This window comes from Eptatretus burgeri, chromosome 8, assembly GCF_056783735.1.
Source record: "Eptatretus burgeri isolate ZD-2024b chromosome 8, Ebu_testis_v1, whole genome shotgun sequence".
Lineage (NCBI taxonomy): Eukaryota > Metazoa > Chordata > Myxini > Myxiniformes > Myxinidae > Eptatretus > Eptatretus burgeri.
In genome coordinates, this window is record NC_140968.1 from 47,000,586 (window position 1) to 47,018,085 (window position 17,500).

Sequence of the window (17,500 nt, forward strand, 5' to 3'; positions counted from 1 at the left end):
AAACCAATAATTAGTCAGGTTGAACAACAAAATACAAAAACATTTTCAGATTTACTTCATTTTTATGGACTGTCCTAATACATTTGTTCACATTTTTGTCAGCTATTGATGTGTAAATATTGTTACGGCTGTGGAAATTCACAATACACCATAAAGTGTGTATCTACCCTCACTTCAACGCTCCTCACTCCAACGCTCCCTCAACGAACTCTCTCAGCCCCCCTTTTGAAAAACTCTTTTGAAAAAAGTGTGTTTCAAAAATCATGCTATTTTGTGAGTATTTTTGTTGACCTTCTTACCGGGTGTTTGAGGCCTAGGCCTTGGCCTAGGCTTGAGGCCTACGGTTCCACTCGGTGTTCAATTGGTTTTTTTTGGTTTTGTTTTTTTGTTTTTTCTCCCCATTACCTTCAATTTTCATCCTCCCCACTTTCCTAACATCCCCCATTCTCCCAACTAATCTCTTTCTTATCTCAAAAAAATAAATAAATAAAAATACCCAACAACAACACGCGGACCTTCTGCTTCTGCTTCTTCCTCTTATCTTCCTCCTCGTCTTCTTCCTCGATTTTTTTTTTTTTTTTTCCTACACTTCCATGACCTAATCTGTTGAATTCTCTCAAACATTAATATTAACAACAAAAACGATCTTATAATGCTTCATCTTCCTCTCTCACACATGTGGAACTCTTTACTGTTTCATAATGCACGACTCCTCTGCTATTTTAAGAGACTGCTCTCATTTCGAGCTCTCCTTCATTCCTTGCCTAAAAAAATCCAACTATTACAGCGCTTCTTCTCTCCATTCTCTGAATCCGCCTTCATTGCATCCATCAAGAAACGTGTTAAATCGCATCTCTGACCTAAAACTTTTAAACACCACAGTTTGCCATGGATGTTCGCTTTCCATCAACCATTCTTTTTTTCCAACTTCAGCGCCAACTCACCCCTCTCACCCCTCTCTCTTAAGGCCGGTCACACCTTGACGTTTTAGCCAACGTATGCTGATTTTTGATTTTTTTTTTTCTAAAACGCTGGCACACGTTGAATACGTTATGGGTAAGTTTTGATAACATTGAGAGCACGCTGAAAAACACTGCCATACGTCGTTGTACGTTGGCTTTAAACGTTGTACTTTTCGGTTGTCCTCAAATTTTTTCATGCTTGAAATTTCACGACGTATGCCGGCGTATGACTCACACGTTCCGCTACGCTGGCCACAAGTTGTATGCACGGTCTGCGATCGTTGACAGACATCAACACATGCTACTTGTAAGTTAATCATAAGTTGAGACACGCCGAGGTAATGTTTAGCGTACCCGAAACTTATTTCTAACCTACGATTAATGTGTTGTTGGCACGTTACGCGATCGTTGCCACGCATCGACAGACGTTACTTTTAAGTTACTCATAGGCTGAAAGACGTCGGTATAATGGATCGTCCTTGCGTCAGCGTCCACGGCCACGGCCAGGACACTTATTTGCAGCATTCTTCTAACTTTTCTTCGGCATGACGAGGATGTTCACACTTTGATGTCTAGCTTGGCTATGATTCCAATTGTCCATCGGCAGCGTCTATTTAAAATAGTCGAGTTTGAGCGTTTTAACACGTTCAGAAGAAACGCTTCAAATTTCCAAACCCCAGCGTCAAAAAACAAAGGCGAGTGACAGCAATTTAAATCGTTCATTGTAAACAATGAAAATAGCAGAGTGGTACCGTTTAAAAGTCGTTGAGTGTAAAAAAAATCCAATTGTTGAGCGCAAGCGTCGACTTTCAATAGTGGGGTTTGAGCGATTTAGCACGTTCAATAGAAACGATTAAAATTTCCGAGCGCCAGCGTCAAAAAACAAAGGTGAGTGACAGCAATTTAAATCGTTTATTGTAAACAATGAAAATAGCTGAGTGGTACCGTTTAAAAGTCGTTGAGTGTAAAAAAAATCCAATTGTTGAGCGCAAGCGTCTACTTTCAATAGTGGAGATGCAGCCATTAAATCGTTGAGTGGCAGCCTATGAACCTACCCGTGGACACGCGGACGCAAGGACGATCCATCATAACCCACACCCTCCCCCTCACACTCACCTACTACTGCCAACATGAACAAACTACTACTAATACCACAGATGCCAACCCTCCCGATTTCATCGGGAGGCTTCCGAAAATTCACCCAAACTCCCGCCCTTACGATCACTATCCTTATCCTCCCGAAATTTTGATATTTTTGCACTGTTCACTAATCAGAATGTACTAGTATGAGAATTGAATGAAAAGCATCGTCTGCTACGTATAGCATGTGGTAACTCCATAACGTTCGCTGCTACCAAATTGTACGTAAAAAAATTGCAAATTCAAATGAGGAGCAGCGAAACATTGGGTCTGGATCTCGCTTATGTGATCATGCACTGAGATTCAGTGCATGCGGTATGTGTGCAATACAGTGCATGCGGTATGTATGCACAGTATATATGCATGCGATACGCTCACTGCATGCAGCTGGGCCCCGTACCAGCCCGGCGGTCGCGACCACCGTGCGGTGTTTAACAGCCGCTAGAGTTCTACGAGTCGCGCTGCAGCTGTGGAACATCGACTTCGAAGTTACCGATGCTTCAAGCCCTCGATGTTGATTACGAAATGGCAGAAAAGAAGCTTACGAAGACCAAGAAATGGTCTCAGAAGTACAAGACCGAATACAGTCTCCAATACCTGTGTATTCGAAAGTCTGAAAGAGGAATTCATCATGCGTATTGTACAGTATGCAGCGTTGATATTTCAGTTGAGCACGGAGGTCGCGATGATATTCGGAAGCACGTTGGAAGCAAACGGCACACAGACATTGCAAAGGAGAGATCTTCGAGCACGAGTACCGGTACACTTCTGAATTATTTCACCAAACAAGGGACAAGCGAGGAAGAGGATGTTACCCGAGCGGAACTTCTCTTTAGTGGATTTATTGTGGAACATAACTTGCCCATATCAGTCTCAGATCATGCTGGACCTCTATTTCAAAAGATGTTTCCAGATTCAAAAGTTGCTTCAAAGTATGGATATGCAAGAACAAAAACTTCAGCAATAATTGGTGAGTTGTCAAATGTTACTGCTTCATCTATTGCCGATATTGCTAGACTAGCTCCATTTAGCCTAGCTACAGACGGTAGCAATGACAGTGGTGAGGCCCAGCTATATCCTGTCCTGATTTCGTACTATGACAACAGTGCTGGGATTGTGAAGCAAGGTTTGCTAAGTTTGCCTGCGTGCAAACAAGATTCCACTGGAGAAAACATTTTCAAACTGCTTGATCATGAGTTCAGTGACAGGAAAATTCCGTGGGGAAATTGTGTTTCCTTTTGTGCTGATAATGCCTCTGTCATGGTGGGCAAGCACAAAGGCGTCGCTGCTTATATCCACAAACAAAATCCAGAGTGCTACATCATGGGATGCCCTTGCCATATGATGCACAATACGGCCAAGAAGGCGGCTCAGGCCTTACCCATTGAATTAGATGACTTTCTCATCGATATTTACTACTACTTGGACAAAAGTAGTAAACGCGTCAAAGGAGTGAAAGCACTGCAAGAACTCTGTGATGCCCCGACACACAAGATTCTGAAGCATGTCGCAACAAGGTGGCTGTCCCTTGGTCAGTGCCTAGACAGGCTGATTGAACAGTGGGAGCCACTTCGCCTCTTCTTCAAAGAAGAAGTATGAAGAAAAATGCAACCAACTGTAGCCAAGACTCTAACAACGAGCAAGAAGGACGGCACTGTATCTACTGCCAGTACTGGCACTGCAGGATCAAGCACTAGTGGAGCAGCATTCACCACTACCACTGCAGTATCTGCTGCGAAGAAGACAGCAGGGACAGCACCAAAACCAATGCTGAGAGCAGGTAGCATCACCGGCCCTTCATCACGTTCATCTACAAAGCAGATCCCTTCAGAGTCGAGAAAGACTGTGATAGTCCCATCTACAGGCAAAGAAGGACCCAAGTTAAGTTCTGCTTTTGCCAAATCACTTGATAGAAGCTCAGCAAAACCTTCGAATCAGAGGTCTTCTTCCTTGGCTGCACCTACCTCAAGCTCTCTCCTCAAACGTAAAATTGGATCTGGTACTATGAGTCTGACCTCTTCTGCTGGCAGTAAACGCAAGTGTGATCGCCCTGCGGCTAAGTGTACTACGAGTTCTACAACTAAAAGCGCATCTTCCTCAAACACTGTGCAGGAATCTAGAGAAAAACATGTCAACAGGATGTTCTTGTCTCCACAAACAAAACTCTATTGTTTCTTCCTTCGATATGCTAACAAGCTTTTTGAGAAGGGGAATCTTCTGCTCCAAAGAGACGAACCCTGTATTCATCTCCTGCACGGAGAATTGAATGGTCTTCTGAAAGATATCTTCATACGGTTTTTGAAACCATCGGTGTCATCGGTTGCTCTGGTAAATGTACCCTTCTCTGACAGAAATCATCAGAAGAATGATGAGGACCTCATGATTGGGAACGATGCCAAACTGTATATAAGGGAACAAAGGAGTCTCAAGAAATCCACCTTCACTCTGAGTGAGTCAGACATCCAAGGTTTCTTCAGTGCAGTTCGCTCATATTATGTGAAAGCCTGCAATTACATCTTCAAAACCTGGCCGCTAGATGATGAATTAGCCAAGCATGCTCAGGTGCTGGATGTTAAGCTACACCAAGAAGTGGGGTTTGACTGTGTGGAGTTTTTCATCAAGAAATTCCCCTGTCTGTTCAGTGGCGGTGATAGTGACATAGACAGTCTTGAGAGTGAATTCGCTCACTACCAGGCAGACGCCTCCATAGCTACAATTGCTACTGAGACAGTGAGAGTGGATGAGCAGTGGCATCGGATTTCACAGTTCACAGATCCCTGCACTGGTGCCAAGAAGTATCCTAATTTGAGCAAAGTGATGAAGGGAATCTTGGTCATTCCTCATTCGAACGCATCATGTGAGCGGGCACTCAGTCTTGTACGGAAGAATCATACTGAATTTCGTCCCAATTTGAGTGTCAAAACCCTGGAAGCTCTCTTAATTGAAAAACTAGCTCATAGCACCCCTTGCTACCAGAGAGAATACAGCAAAGACATAATCAGAAGGGCTAAAAGAGCCACACAGCTGTCACTCAGCAAAGCTGCCATGGAAAAAGCAAGCAGCAGTAGTACCAGCCAGTAAGGTAAGAAAAATATTGCTTCTTTTGTGCTTTTTGTTAATCTTTGATTGTCCCCTAACTTACTAATATTAACATACATGTAACATTAAAAAGTGCACAATTTTCCCCTTTTTTTGTTCAAAAAGTGGGAATTCTTAACATGTTAAATGCTCCAAAATAGGGCTCAGAGGGCACTAGAGAGCGTCTAGAACCCCAGAGCTTCCAGGGCCCTAAGGCGGGCCCTGGACCCTGCCGCAAGGGTCGAGCGCTCCGCGCTCGAGATGTGCGCTTGGCGCACATTATTTGGTGTCGGTTGCAAATCCTCCCTAATTCTGATTTCCAAAAGTTGGCATCTCTGTAATACTAATACTGATACTGTTACTGCTGACATGGACATCGACTCAAAAAGGAACTCGAAAACACTGTTGGGTTCCCCTTTTATGAGCAGCATTTTTATATACCAATTCCCAAAACCACTGGGAACACGTCTTTATATGGCAGTTGTAAGCTAGAAACACATTCATTTTTTTTTTTGTCGACCGGAAGACGTCATTGGAATACGTCTACATACGTCGATGTGTGTTGGGACTATGTAAAGAATTGGTTCAAAGCACGTCAAACATAAGTTAGAAATAAGTTTCGCGTAAAAAAGACTACCGCGACGTGTTTCGACTTATGAGTAGCTTATAAGTAGCCTTTGTGGACGTGTGTAAGCGTCCGCATATCGTGTGTAAAACTTATCCCCATCGCATGCGGAACGTGTGTCATACGCCGAGTACGTCGTAAAATTTTGAACATGTTTAAAATTTCTTGACGTACTCTACTTACTATGACGTATGATAGCGTACTTTAGCGTTCTACTCACGTATACCAAACTTACTCATACCGTATTTGACGTGCCCCCAACGTTTTAGACACATTTTTCTTAGGTCGGCATACGCTGGCAAGATCGCCAAGGTGTGACCGCGATGTTGTCACTTCCATTTCTATCGGCAGTTATGATTCGAATCGTGTGCGTCAGCCTTTTAATAGGCTACGTCACGACATCGTCGGCGATGCGTGCAACGCGCTATGCCTAAGTTAGACTATTGTTGGGCATCGGTTGTGTAGGCCAACAACAGGTTCAGCATTCGTTGGTATAAGTTATCTATAACACAACGAAACGTTCTATGTCCATTACTAATATGTTATGCATGCCACCAACTCGTTATGAATACGTCCGAATCTTAAAAAAAAACATCAAAAGTTCAACGTAAGCCAGCGTTTTACATACATTTTAATACGTTGCCATCGCTGGCTAAAACGTCAAGGTGTGACCGGGCCTTTACTCTCAAAGCAACCATCCCACTCTTCTCCCTCCAAGCCTCCCTCTCACCTCTCTCAAAAATTCCCCCCTCACCTTTCTCCCACCTTTCATCTCCCTCACTCATCCTTCTCAAAGTTGCCCCCCCTCTCATCCACCAACCTGCCTCCCTCCATTGCCCTCTCACCTCCATCTCTTCACTCCACATCCTCAAATCCTCAACTGCCTTCTTCCTTGTCTCTTGTCCCCCCTCTTCCCCTGCACCACAGAGCCTTTTCTCCTCCTCATTCGGCCCCTCCTCGAGCTATTCTGCAATACCCCACACTCTTTCAACAACCCTCCTTACCTCCCCCCCTCGTCCCTTGTCCTACCCTCCCCCTCCCCCTCCACCCCTGCACCCAAAGCCTCCTCCCCTACCTCTTCATGAAAAGTGTGGACCTCAAATATCCGGGTCCTTCGCTCAAACCTTTCAGATCTTTCCATACAGGTTGCCACTGACAAACCAGACATTATCTGCCGAACAGAAACTTTCCTCTCCCAAGACGTGTCTGACTCCCAAGTATCTCTCCCTGGTTACTCCCTCCTCCGGTTTGACAGACCTGAGCCTCGTCCTGGTGGAGGTGTTGCTCTCTTCATCAAAGACTCTATTCCTCACTCTCCATGCACTGCTCTCACTCCCCCACACCCCCAGGAATACCTCTGGCTTCAGCTTCCCCTCCACTCCCACCTCATGTTTAGATGTTTACTGTACCGTCCACCGAACAGTGATGACTCCATCTACACCTCACTATCTGAAAACATGGACCATCTTCTATCTTCTCATTCAAACTCTCTCTTCCTCTTATGTGGTGACTTCAATTGTCATCACGCCAGTTGGCTAGGTGTGGGTACCTCTCTCACCTGCCATGGCACCTCAGCAAAAGCTTTCTGCGACTCATTAGGACTGACTCAATCGGTAAACTTCCCGACCCGGATCTCAACCAATTGTACTCCATCTCTTCTGGATCTGATTTTGACAAATTTCCCTGACAATATCTGCTGCTCTTTTTTCCGCTCCAATCGGTTCCTCTGACCACGTCCTTGTCAAAGTGGACATCTCTCTGGCTGTTATCAGAGAACCACCTCACCGCCGTCAAGTCTGGCATTTCACACAAGCCGACTGGCAGGGTCTCCAAGCAGCCATCAAACTTATAGACTGCTCTCCTATCTCTACTTTCTCAAACATCAACTCATCCTGGGAATTCTTTCAAAGAAACTTGCTCTCCCTCATGCACAGATTTATCCCCTCTCATGTTCAGTTGTCCTACCCTTCCTCCTGCCCTTGGTTTACTGAAGCTTGTGGCGAGGCAGTTGTCCTGAAACAAATTGCCTTTGCCTCATGGAAAGCAAACCCAACTGAGGGCAATCTCAGTTCCTTCCACAAAGCTCGGAACAAGTGTGTATCTACCCTCAGGAGAGCCAGTAAACAACATCTTTCTCATCACAAGTCTGAACTCTCAAACCTCTCTCCCTCCTCAAAATCCTGGTGGTGTTTAATCAAATCTGTTTCTGGTGTATGTTGCTCCTCCATCCCCTCCCTTACCTCAAATGGCCGCAATGCTGATACCGCACGTGATAAAGCTGAATGTCTAAACTCGGTGTTTGCAACTAAATCTTGTGTCCTAAATGCATCACTTTCTCTACCCACTTTACCCAGTCACACCCAACTGTCCCTGGACTCTGTGTCCTTTTCTCCTGACAAGGTGGAGAGCTTGCTTTCAAACCTCGAGTCAGATTCTGCAACCGGTCCAGACGGCATCAGCCCACGTGTCCTCAAAGCCTGCTCTTCTGCTCTTGCTCACCCTCTCTCTGTTCTATTCACCCTCTCATTTGCTCAAGGTCATCTTCCATCTGCTTGGAAATCTGCTAACATCACTGCCCTGCATAAAAAAGGTGCAAAAACAGATCCCTGCAACTACAGACCAATCAGCCTTCTCCCAATCATCAGCAAGGTTATGGAATCCATCATTGCTTCAGACATGAAATCCTTCCTCTTCTCCAATGGCTTGATTTCCAATCATCAATTTGGTTTCAGACCAGGTCACTCTACCCTGGATGTGCTGCTTCTGCTCTCCCATCAATGGATGGATGTCCTCAATGCCAGACAGGAAATCCGAGCCATATCCCTGGACATATCACGTGCTTTTGACAGTCTGGCACCCTGCACTACTCATCAAACTCTCTTCCCATGGTATTCAAGGCCATCTCCACTCATGGCTTGCAGACTTCCTCTCCTGTCACAGTCAACGTGTGGCCCTAAATGGAGTTCTTTCATCCCATCTTCCTGTGCAGGCTGGAGTTCCTCAAGGTAGCGTTCTGGGCCCTGTTCTTTTTCTGGTTTTCATCAATGATCTCTCCGACTCTCTGGAAAATCCTCTATTTCTCTTTACTGACGACTCCACCCTCTGCCATACCATCTGTCATCCTTCAGACCGGCAAGTAGCAGCTTCTTCGCTCAAAGCAGATCTGGATAAAATCACAAACTGGTCCAACACGTGGAACATGTCTTTCGATCCAGACAAATCTCACACTCTCACTATGTCTCTTCGAAAGGACCGTTTAGAAAACCCCCCCATCCACTTTCTCAAAAATCCTCTGGAAGAAGTCTTTTTTTTTTCAAGCTTCTGGGTCTCACTATCTGCCATGACCTTTCCTGGGAAAGTCACATTTCCAAGCTCGCCTCAAAAGCCACTCGCCGACTGGGAATCCTTTGTCGTGCAAAGTCCTTCCTCGGCCCTCTTGAGCTCCTGACCACTTACAAAGCTTTTGTCCGTAGCCTGATGGAGTACTGCTCTCCCCTCTGGGCTGGTGCTCCTGCCTCCCACCTTTCTCCGCTTCACGCTGTCGAAACCAGGGCATTTAGGATTATTGGCATCTCCTGCAATGAAGCTGAGTCTTTGGGCCTCTCACTCAATCACCGCAGGTTGGTCGGTGGTCTTTCTGTCTTCTACCGTCTCCTCTCCAGCCTTGCCCCCCCCCCCTGCTCTCTATGCGATTTGTCCCCACCACATTTCCACAGGGCTCTCAAGGTCCGCCAACAACCCTCTTCTGGTAAAACTACCAAAATCACGCATCACTGCTCATCTTCACTCTTTCATTCCTCTTTTTTCCCACCTTTGGAATAAACTTCCTCACGCTATTCTTTCCCATTCTTCCCTCCAGGCTTTCAAAACAGCTGTTCACCACCACCTCTTATCTTCCCCCATCCAAATCCTCGATCTTTTCTACCCCCGATAATCCACCCAAGCCCACTTCCTTCAATTCCCCTGCTTTCCTTCCTGAAAGTCCCTGTAATGTCCATCTTCTCTTCGCCATGTTCCCCGTCCCATCCCCATACCTCTCCCTTCCACAGTTCACCTCATGTTTTTGTTCCCCACTGTTTTGTCCCTTCCACTCCCGCCCCTCTTGTCTCATGCCCTCTTGCTGTAAGTTGTGTGTTAGCTCTCATACGAGCCTCGACAAGGTATACAAAAAAATGGTCCTGAGATCAGTTATGACGCTAAGTTTATGTGCAGATAGGTCCCCACCGTTGTTTAAAGGGAATTCTTCGTGTTCACCGGGCTGCGACCCTTTGAGATAGCCGTTTTTCTTTTTCTATTGTTATTTTGAACAAACCTCCATGCAAACAACAAGCCGCGTTGAAAACCGTCGAACGCAAAAGGAAACCAGAGGAGTTCCGATGGGCGTGCGGATTTTTCCCGCCTGTTTCTCCAAGGAGTGTGACAGAGGCGGGGTGGGGCGGCTCGCCCCCGATTGGTGGACGTGCGGGGTGACGCGGTCGGAATGAGGAACGCCCCTTTTCAGGAACCTTCTCGAAAAAGGTGGAGCCGAAAACGGGGAGGAGCGAAGAGCGGAGCCCTGCACTATATAAGGCGGACCGCGCGCGAGGCTCTCTCTCCCTCCTCCCTCCTCCCTCCTCCCTCCTCCCTCCTCCCTCCTCCCTCCTCTCTCTCTCTCTCTCTCTCTCTCTCTCTCTCTCTCTCTCTCTCTCTCTCTCTCTCTCTCTCTCTCTTCGTCGTGTTGGATTCTGCTCGCTCTCTTGGTGGACGTCATCCTCTCGCTTCATCTTCAAGCTCTCTCTTGGTGGTCGAGGTCAGGCTCTCTCGTCTTGGCATTGGGCGACCTGTCGGTGAAGGCGCAGGCCGGTGGAGAGTCCGGGCGACGCCTCAGAGACGCAGATGGGAGGCGCAGCCCTGCCGGCTGTGTGGTGCGAATCTGCGCGTCTGGCGAGGGACGCCGGAGAGAACTCACCGACCACGTCATCGCAAAGGCCCGAGAGCAGGCGCGGCTACGCTAGCTGCCATGGGAACAAGGCGTCACGCTCTGCCCACCGTTACACCTCGAGGGGGCAGGTAACCAGCACTGTCTCGCGGGCCTTTTCGTCATCCACTGCCCACGACCATAAAGGTTTACGAACCCCGTCTACCTACCTGCCTATGGGGAGGGTTTTCCTGTTGTTTTTGTGTGCATGCTGTGGCGCCGTGTCCTGTTAAGTAACGACTGTGTAAGTGACTGTAGATAATAATCATAGTCGGTTGTATTGCTTTTTATTTGCCTTGCTTGTAAATGCATCCATGATTCCTTGCTTGTGTTGTGTGTGCAATATGTGCTTTATAATAAATGTCCTTGTGTGCAACGTATCCCGTTCGTCGCGTCCTTTCACCACATTGAAAGTGCCATCTTGCATCGTGGAATGAGTTGTGGGTTTTGGACACCCGAGTAAAGTAGAATCACTGAACCGTCGAGGTCGGCGATAACACCGCTCGGTTATCCCTGTAGCACGGAACGAACTGCTAAAGCGGTTCGTGTCCGAAGCCGACCTGCGGAATGGTGCAACCTCTCGGTAGGTTACCCGCGCGGGTATTTAGGTATATCGACATTCGGCGATTCACCCTATTTCGCGCGGGTAGAATGCGGACTGGGTTGTGGTGAGGTTAAACCCCCACCCGTAACTGGCTCCTGGCGGTAGTTCCAGGAGGGTCACGACTGAATTGTCCGTCCGTTGGGCGACGCGGCCGATCGCACACCAGGCGGGCCAGAATTCGTAACAATATGCAAATTGCCATTCAATGGATTTTTGTATTTGTGGTGCCTGTTAAATCAGGACAGATTAAACAATTATGCCTTGCTACCGAAACTGTCATGATGGTGTTCAACCATGGCCAGTCAAAGGAAGCATATCCATTTGGTTTTCCATACGTGGGATTGATATCGATGAAAACTGAAAATTAAACCACCATCAATGAAAACATTTGTGGACATTACTAATTCATATCATAATAATAGGGAAGATTTGTGAAGAAATAATAGTTGGTCAGTCTGTGTGGCTCTGGGTACATTTAAGAGGCACTTTATGAGTATGGACAAGAGAATCATGCTTATCACACTTGTCCATCACATGTCGATATCCATCTCTCTGATTAATTGACAAACGATAAATCATGCCGAAAGTATCTCCCTTCCCATTCCCAAGATCTCAGAATTCACTGATGAAATTACCTTCAAGCAATTTTTTTTTTTGAAATGATTGTGATGTATCACCAGTATTTCTGATGTTTAAATTGTTGGCAAATGTAATGCGACAGCCTACATTTGCAATGATTATGAAAGATGTCAATCCAGGCTTTTTAACAGTTTTCTGCACTGAACCAATTACCTCATTCATATCGGTACCACAAATGTTTTGAAAGCAATTTTGATGTATTTTATTGTTACTACTTTGAATATAATCCAAGTGATTTGTCAAAGTATTGTTACGAATTTGGGAATTCGATTGCACACAACATACAGGTTCCTTTAGTCAGCTATGTCGATAAGTGATTGTTGCCTAGATAGCTCACCTTTCATTGTTTAAATGTTCAGAAATCGATTAGATGTGCTGCGGATCGATTTAATAGTTAGGGAGCAAACAATGGGGAACGAACAATCTCTCCCCCTCTTCTGCGAAGAAGAAGAACCACCCAGCCGTCCCGTGACTCATGATGTCAACAACTCCTTCCCACCCGTGGCTGAGCAGGGGATGGAGCACGAGGGCATGAGTCATGAATCACGCCGGGAGTGGGGGAAGGGCGGGAGAAGGATAAGAGGAGATCTTTTCTTTGTTCGTGTTTGGGAGTTGGAGGAGTAAGCTTTTTGCTTCGGCAGAGAGTAGTCACTCAGCAGACCGTCGGGTCCTGCTTGGCTTGCGTTAGGGTTGAGGCCTTCGGAAGCTTTTTGCTTCGGCTGGCTCAGTGAGCTTCAGCTGCGGCCTGGCTCAGGAGGAGGCTTTTTGCTTTGGTGGTTCAGTGGGCCTTCGGCTTCTGTTTGGCTCGGGGGAGCTTTTTGCTTCGAGCTGCTTTGTTTGGAAGAGAGTTGAGCTGGTTGCTCGGCTCAAGCTGCGAATGGTGGCTTCTTCTTCTTGGTTTGTGGAGCTCTTTGTTCTCCATTTTGGTTTCCGGCTTGGTGCGACTCATCGACCTCTTTGTGGAGGTGGTTCCTCGGGGAAGCGACTCATCGATGGGAAGGATCGGCGCCTCGTCTCACCAGCACGTGTTGAGAAGCTCGGGAGGATTCGCGGGAGCTCGGGAAGATCATGACGATTGGATCCAGCTTGCTCTCGCTGGAGCCCAGGTCCGAACAACTTGAAGACCACACGAGGTGGAAAGGTTCGAGATAGGCTCTGGGTTTCAGCTCACCTGTCCTCTAAGCTGGAGTCCGTTATTAAAGGCCTCTGCCACCATTTCTTGGGTTTGTGTGTGTGCGTACGTGTGTCGGTGGGCCCGTCGATAAATAGGAACTGCTGTTAAGTACAAGTAACTGTACATAATAAGTAGACGGTTGTAGTTCTTTTGTCATGCTTTTGTTGCTTGTATAATTGCATACGTGTTTTGCCTTGTTTAATTGCATACGTGCTTTATTATAATAAATGTCCTTGTGTGAATGTAAACCTGTTCGTTGCGTCCATTCCCTCATTGAACTGCCCCATCTTGCACTCGGAATATAGTTGGTTTTTAAATAGCCGGTAAAGTGATCGGGTCCAACGGGACTGCGTGATAATACCCCGCTCGGTTATCCCAAAAGGAAGCGAGCTGCTTAAGCGGCTCGTTTCCAAGCGGTCCCATTGAGGTACAATCTCTCGGTAACCTACCCGCGCGAATAGTTAGGTAAATCAAAGATTTGGCGATCGGACCCTGCAGCGCGGGTCAGGTTGTTGTGTGGTTAAAAACACACCCGTGGCTGGTTTCCGGCGTTGATCCGGAAAGCCGCAACTAGATTGTCCGTTCGGTGGGCGAAGCGACCGCTATTGGTTAAACGCGGTTGTTCTCACGCCGAAGGGCGGGAAATCTAAAACAGTATATATATTGTCCATCCCCCTGTCTTCGAAAATGGAGCATTTTGAATTTTTTTATTTTTTGAAAATCTTTTTTTCTGTTAACGTTCTTGAAACTATGTTTTATCTTTAGCCCGTCTGCCTGCACAGCAAGAAACGGAGTTTTTCAATCCCTTGTGTCTGTCGCATTACGTTTTTTTTTTTTATCTTTGAGCTTCTGTCATAAATTTTTCAACAAACCATGAGTGAGAATATGGAGGAAATAATAATAATTGGGTCAATATGTCAAAGGGCAAAGTCACAGTAAGTAGAGGCAGGCATTATCAGCACATCTGCTGCTACGCGGTGCGACAAGGCAGGGTTTTGTAAAAGTCTCCATGTTTGTTTATTTACCGTCGAGCTTACCATCTCGCTTTATCCAGGACATAACCTTTTTATTTATTTTTTTATTTTTTATTTTTACCATTTGAGATTTTGTTATTAAATTTTCAAGAAACCTGGATTATGAAAGTATGGAAAACATGAATTATTATGATTATTATTATTGTTGTTATTAACCTCCGCCTTCGAAGATGGATGGAGGTTACTGTTTTCACCCCTTTCTGTTTGTTTGTTTGTTTGTTTGTGAACAGTATTACGGAAAAACTCCTCGACGGATTTTGACAAAACTTGGTGGGGGGGGGTTATGTCTGGTCCAAGGATCATGCCATTAGATTTTGGACTTGGTCCAAAATCCAATATGGCCGCTATGGCGGCCAATTTGAAAAAAATATTTGAATTTTTTTTTTTTTGCATTTCTACATGTTTTAAGTTATTTCCAACCCCCCCCCCTAAAAAAAAATTGTTAGAGAAAAAAAGATTTTTGCAACTTTTTTTCAACATTTCGATTTCTTTTTTTTTGCATTTCTACATGTTTTAAGGGATTTCCAACAAAAAACATGCCAAAATTATAATTGCGGCTGATTTTGGAACTTCAGGTAGATATACCCACATAAAATCAATTTCTCTCTCAAGGAATCTAGTTATGACGAATGAATTGAGTATGTAAAGGGGAAAGTTGCAAACTATAACTCTGAGCACTGTTGACGTCAAATTGAACGAATAGGATATCCAGTTCACTTGAGTGACCTAGCAGTATTGGCGGCGGAGGTTTTGCACTCTACCGAGTGCTCCCCCTCTTTTTTTTGTTGTTTTGGTCAAGTTTAGTTTGAGTACAAAGCGGACATGGATGAGCTTTGTATTTTGAAATGGATCCTTGTTTTATTTTGGGATGTTAAAGCGGAAACTTAGTCGACAAGTCGTTTAAACAGTATGAAGATTAAGATTCTATGTTTTATTTGTATGCCTCGATAAGCAACACTGCAGTTAGTGTATTGAGGATGTTGTGGGTAAAATTTGGTTGCATTGGCAGCGATTTTTTTTTTTTTTCCTTTAATTTTAGAGCTTGCAGCACTATCTTTTTCTTTAATGTTAAAGTTTTGTGTATGTTTTCCCAAAGAGCTGCTTTTGTAGTGTCTGAAAACGTGCTTGGTTGCATTGAATTTATTCAAGCACATAGAAGAAAGGCCAAGTGACATCCATTGTCAAAACTCGATGAATGTGGATCCTGTTGTTTGATGCCAAGACAAAAATTAATTGCAGTTGGAAGCAATGGTCTGAATTGGTTATTGCCAGAATCACCTGCATAATTTAAAATGCTGTAGTTTTCAATAACAGCAGGTATGCATGCCCTCATGATTTATTGGGATAAGGTAAATTTTGGTCACGTGTTTTCATTGTCATTTTCATCCGGACATTGCATCACCACACAATGGCAAAGTTATGACAATTCCTGCACAAAAAGGCCATTGCGATCCTGCTGCTGACTCCCTATTTGCCAGATCTGGATCTGAGTCGCTGCTTGTTCAGCAAACTGAGAGATTTGTTTTGCGACACCATTTATCCATCACAATATGCCTTTGGAAGTGTTCATTATTGCTTGTTTAAAACTTCAATATAAAAATTGTTTCATCCATTGCTGCATTGAAAAAAGGGAACCTTGCAGAGAAAGGAGATTTTGTCAGTGGATTTTTGCACTTTCAAAATAATGTTTCACTCTGGGCATTAGAGTACACAGACCTTTGATATGGACTTTTAAAAATCTTCATCCTGTAGGTTTCCTGCCATTTACTGGTCAGTGCATCTTAACAAATTCATGTTATTTACTTCAGGAAAGAAATGCAGTACAGATTTTATATTATTGGTGCATCCTTCTTTCCTTTAACTTATTCAATTCCAAATTATTGAATCTGCTGTTGTGTAAATAATGTATCCAAAAAGTGATTTGGAAATGCAACATTTTTTGACCAATGTTGTGGAACTATAAATTGTTTGAATGCATGCTGCATTTCACAAATACTGTCATTAATTTTTCTTTTCCTTCTGTGTCAGGTGCTAAAAAAGATAGACTCTGAAGCCATCAGTGTATCTGGAAGAAATTCGTCAACTGGAGTGAGAAAAGCGGCACGCATGTTGCCGAGGCGTCTCAAATACACCGTGACAGTACGCAATGGAAGGGTAACTTACACTACAAACAAAAGGGAACCTTCTCGGAGGACGGCAATGCGGTTCGAGCCACAAGCACCGAGGAAAGGGCGTCTGGCTAGGCCCCCAAACTCAGGGAATCCTTTGGGTGCTAGCACCGATAACAATGCAAAGTCGAGCTGTCCAACCATTCCAGATGCGTCATGTGAAGTTGGCAAAAAGGGTGGTGTGAGAGCAGGGCCTTGGCCCAATGGGCGGCTGTCTTGCATGCAGACTCGTCAGTTGGTGAAATTGGCCCAACTCAATGGGACTGTTAGCAGGAGAGCGCTTGTTGAGCAATCGGAGCTTCCTGGAAGTGAACGAAATAAACATTCTACCAGGCTGAGGAGAAGAGTTGTGTCTGGGCATTTGTGTAATGGCAATATCTTTGAAAAATCTCTGGAGAGCAAAATGACCAGACTGAAAAGTGGCATTAAGAGTGAAAGTCCACACACTGATATTAATCGTAAGGTTTCATTGAAAAACAGACGGACTCCGTCAGCAGTGAAAAGAAAGGCAAGTGCGACTATCAAGGATGTACTGCAATATGATAAAGTGAAAGCAATAAAACAAGTTTTGCAACCGCACTGTAATAAATCTCTCGACAGCAGGGCATCCGAAAGGACAATGCCAGCATTAGCATCTAGTAGCAAGAATCATTCCAAAAGCCAAATTGTTTTTGTCACAAAGAGAGGAGTCGATGAAAAACTAAATGTAGAATTAGCAAAATCTACACTCTCCAATAACTGCAAGAAGGCATCAAAGAAAAGCAACAAGTGTGCAGTGAGGCAGTCCACAAGCTTGAACACCTCTCAAGTTGATGCTGAACGAGCAGCAAAAATAAAGAGCAGAAGAAACATTCCCCATGCAAATGGCCTGCTTGTTGATGAAAAACGGTGCTTTCGGAAAAGCTCAGCTGCAAAGACTTTGGAGAGGACTTCAGGTAACACACCTGCCATGCACAAAGCACAATGCAACTCAGAGGAAAAAGTACACTACAAATCTACCTCAAATCATCCTAAAGCTGCAGCACAAGACCAACCTGTGTCCATTCCAGTGGGGGTTTGCATGGAGGCGGGCAGAAAGTTTGCACCCTCCAAGTCCTCGCTCGAAGAAATTCCAACCTT

At 45.1% G+C, this 17,500-nt stretch overlaps 1 protein-coding gene across 5 annotated transcripts in view; it reads left to right on the forward strand.

Moving 5' to 3' along the window:
- JARID2 (jumonji and AT-rich interaction domain containing 2) overlaps window positions 1-17,500 on the forward strand; it is a 142,452-nt gene that overhangs the window by 87,925 nt on the left and 37,027 nt on the right. For all 5 annotated transcript variants that reach the window (XM_085891894.1, XM_085891890.1, XM_085891891.1 and 2 more), the window contains one exon: window positions 16,242-17,500. This exon is cut by the window's right edge and continues 266 nt beyond it. In XM_085891894.1, coding sequence (XP_085748020.1) covers window positions 16,242-17,500 — 1,259 coding nt within the window. The remainder of the gene's footprint in view (window positions 1-16,241) is intronic.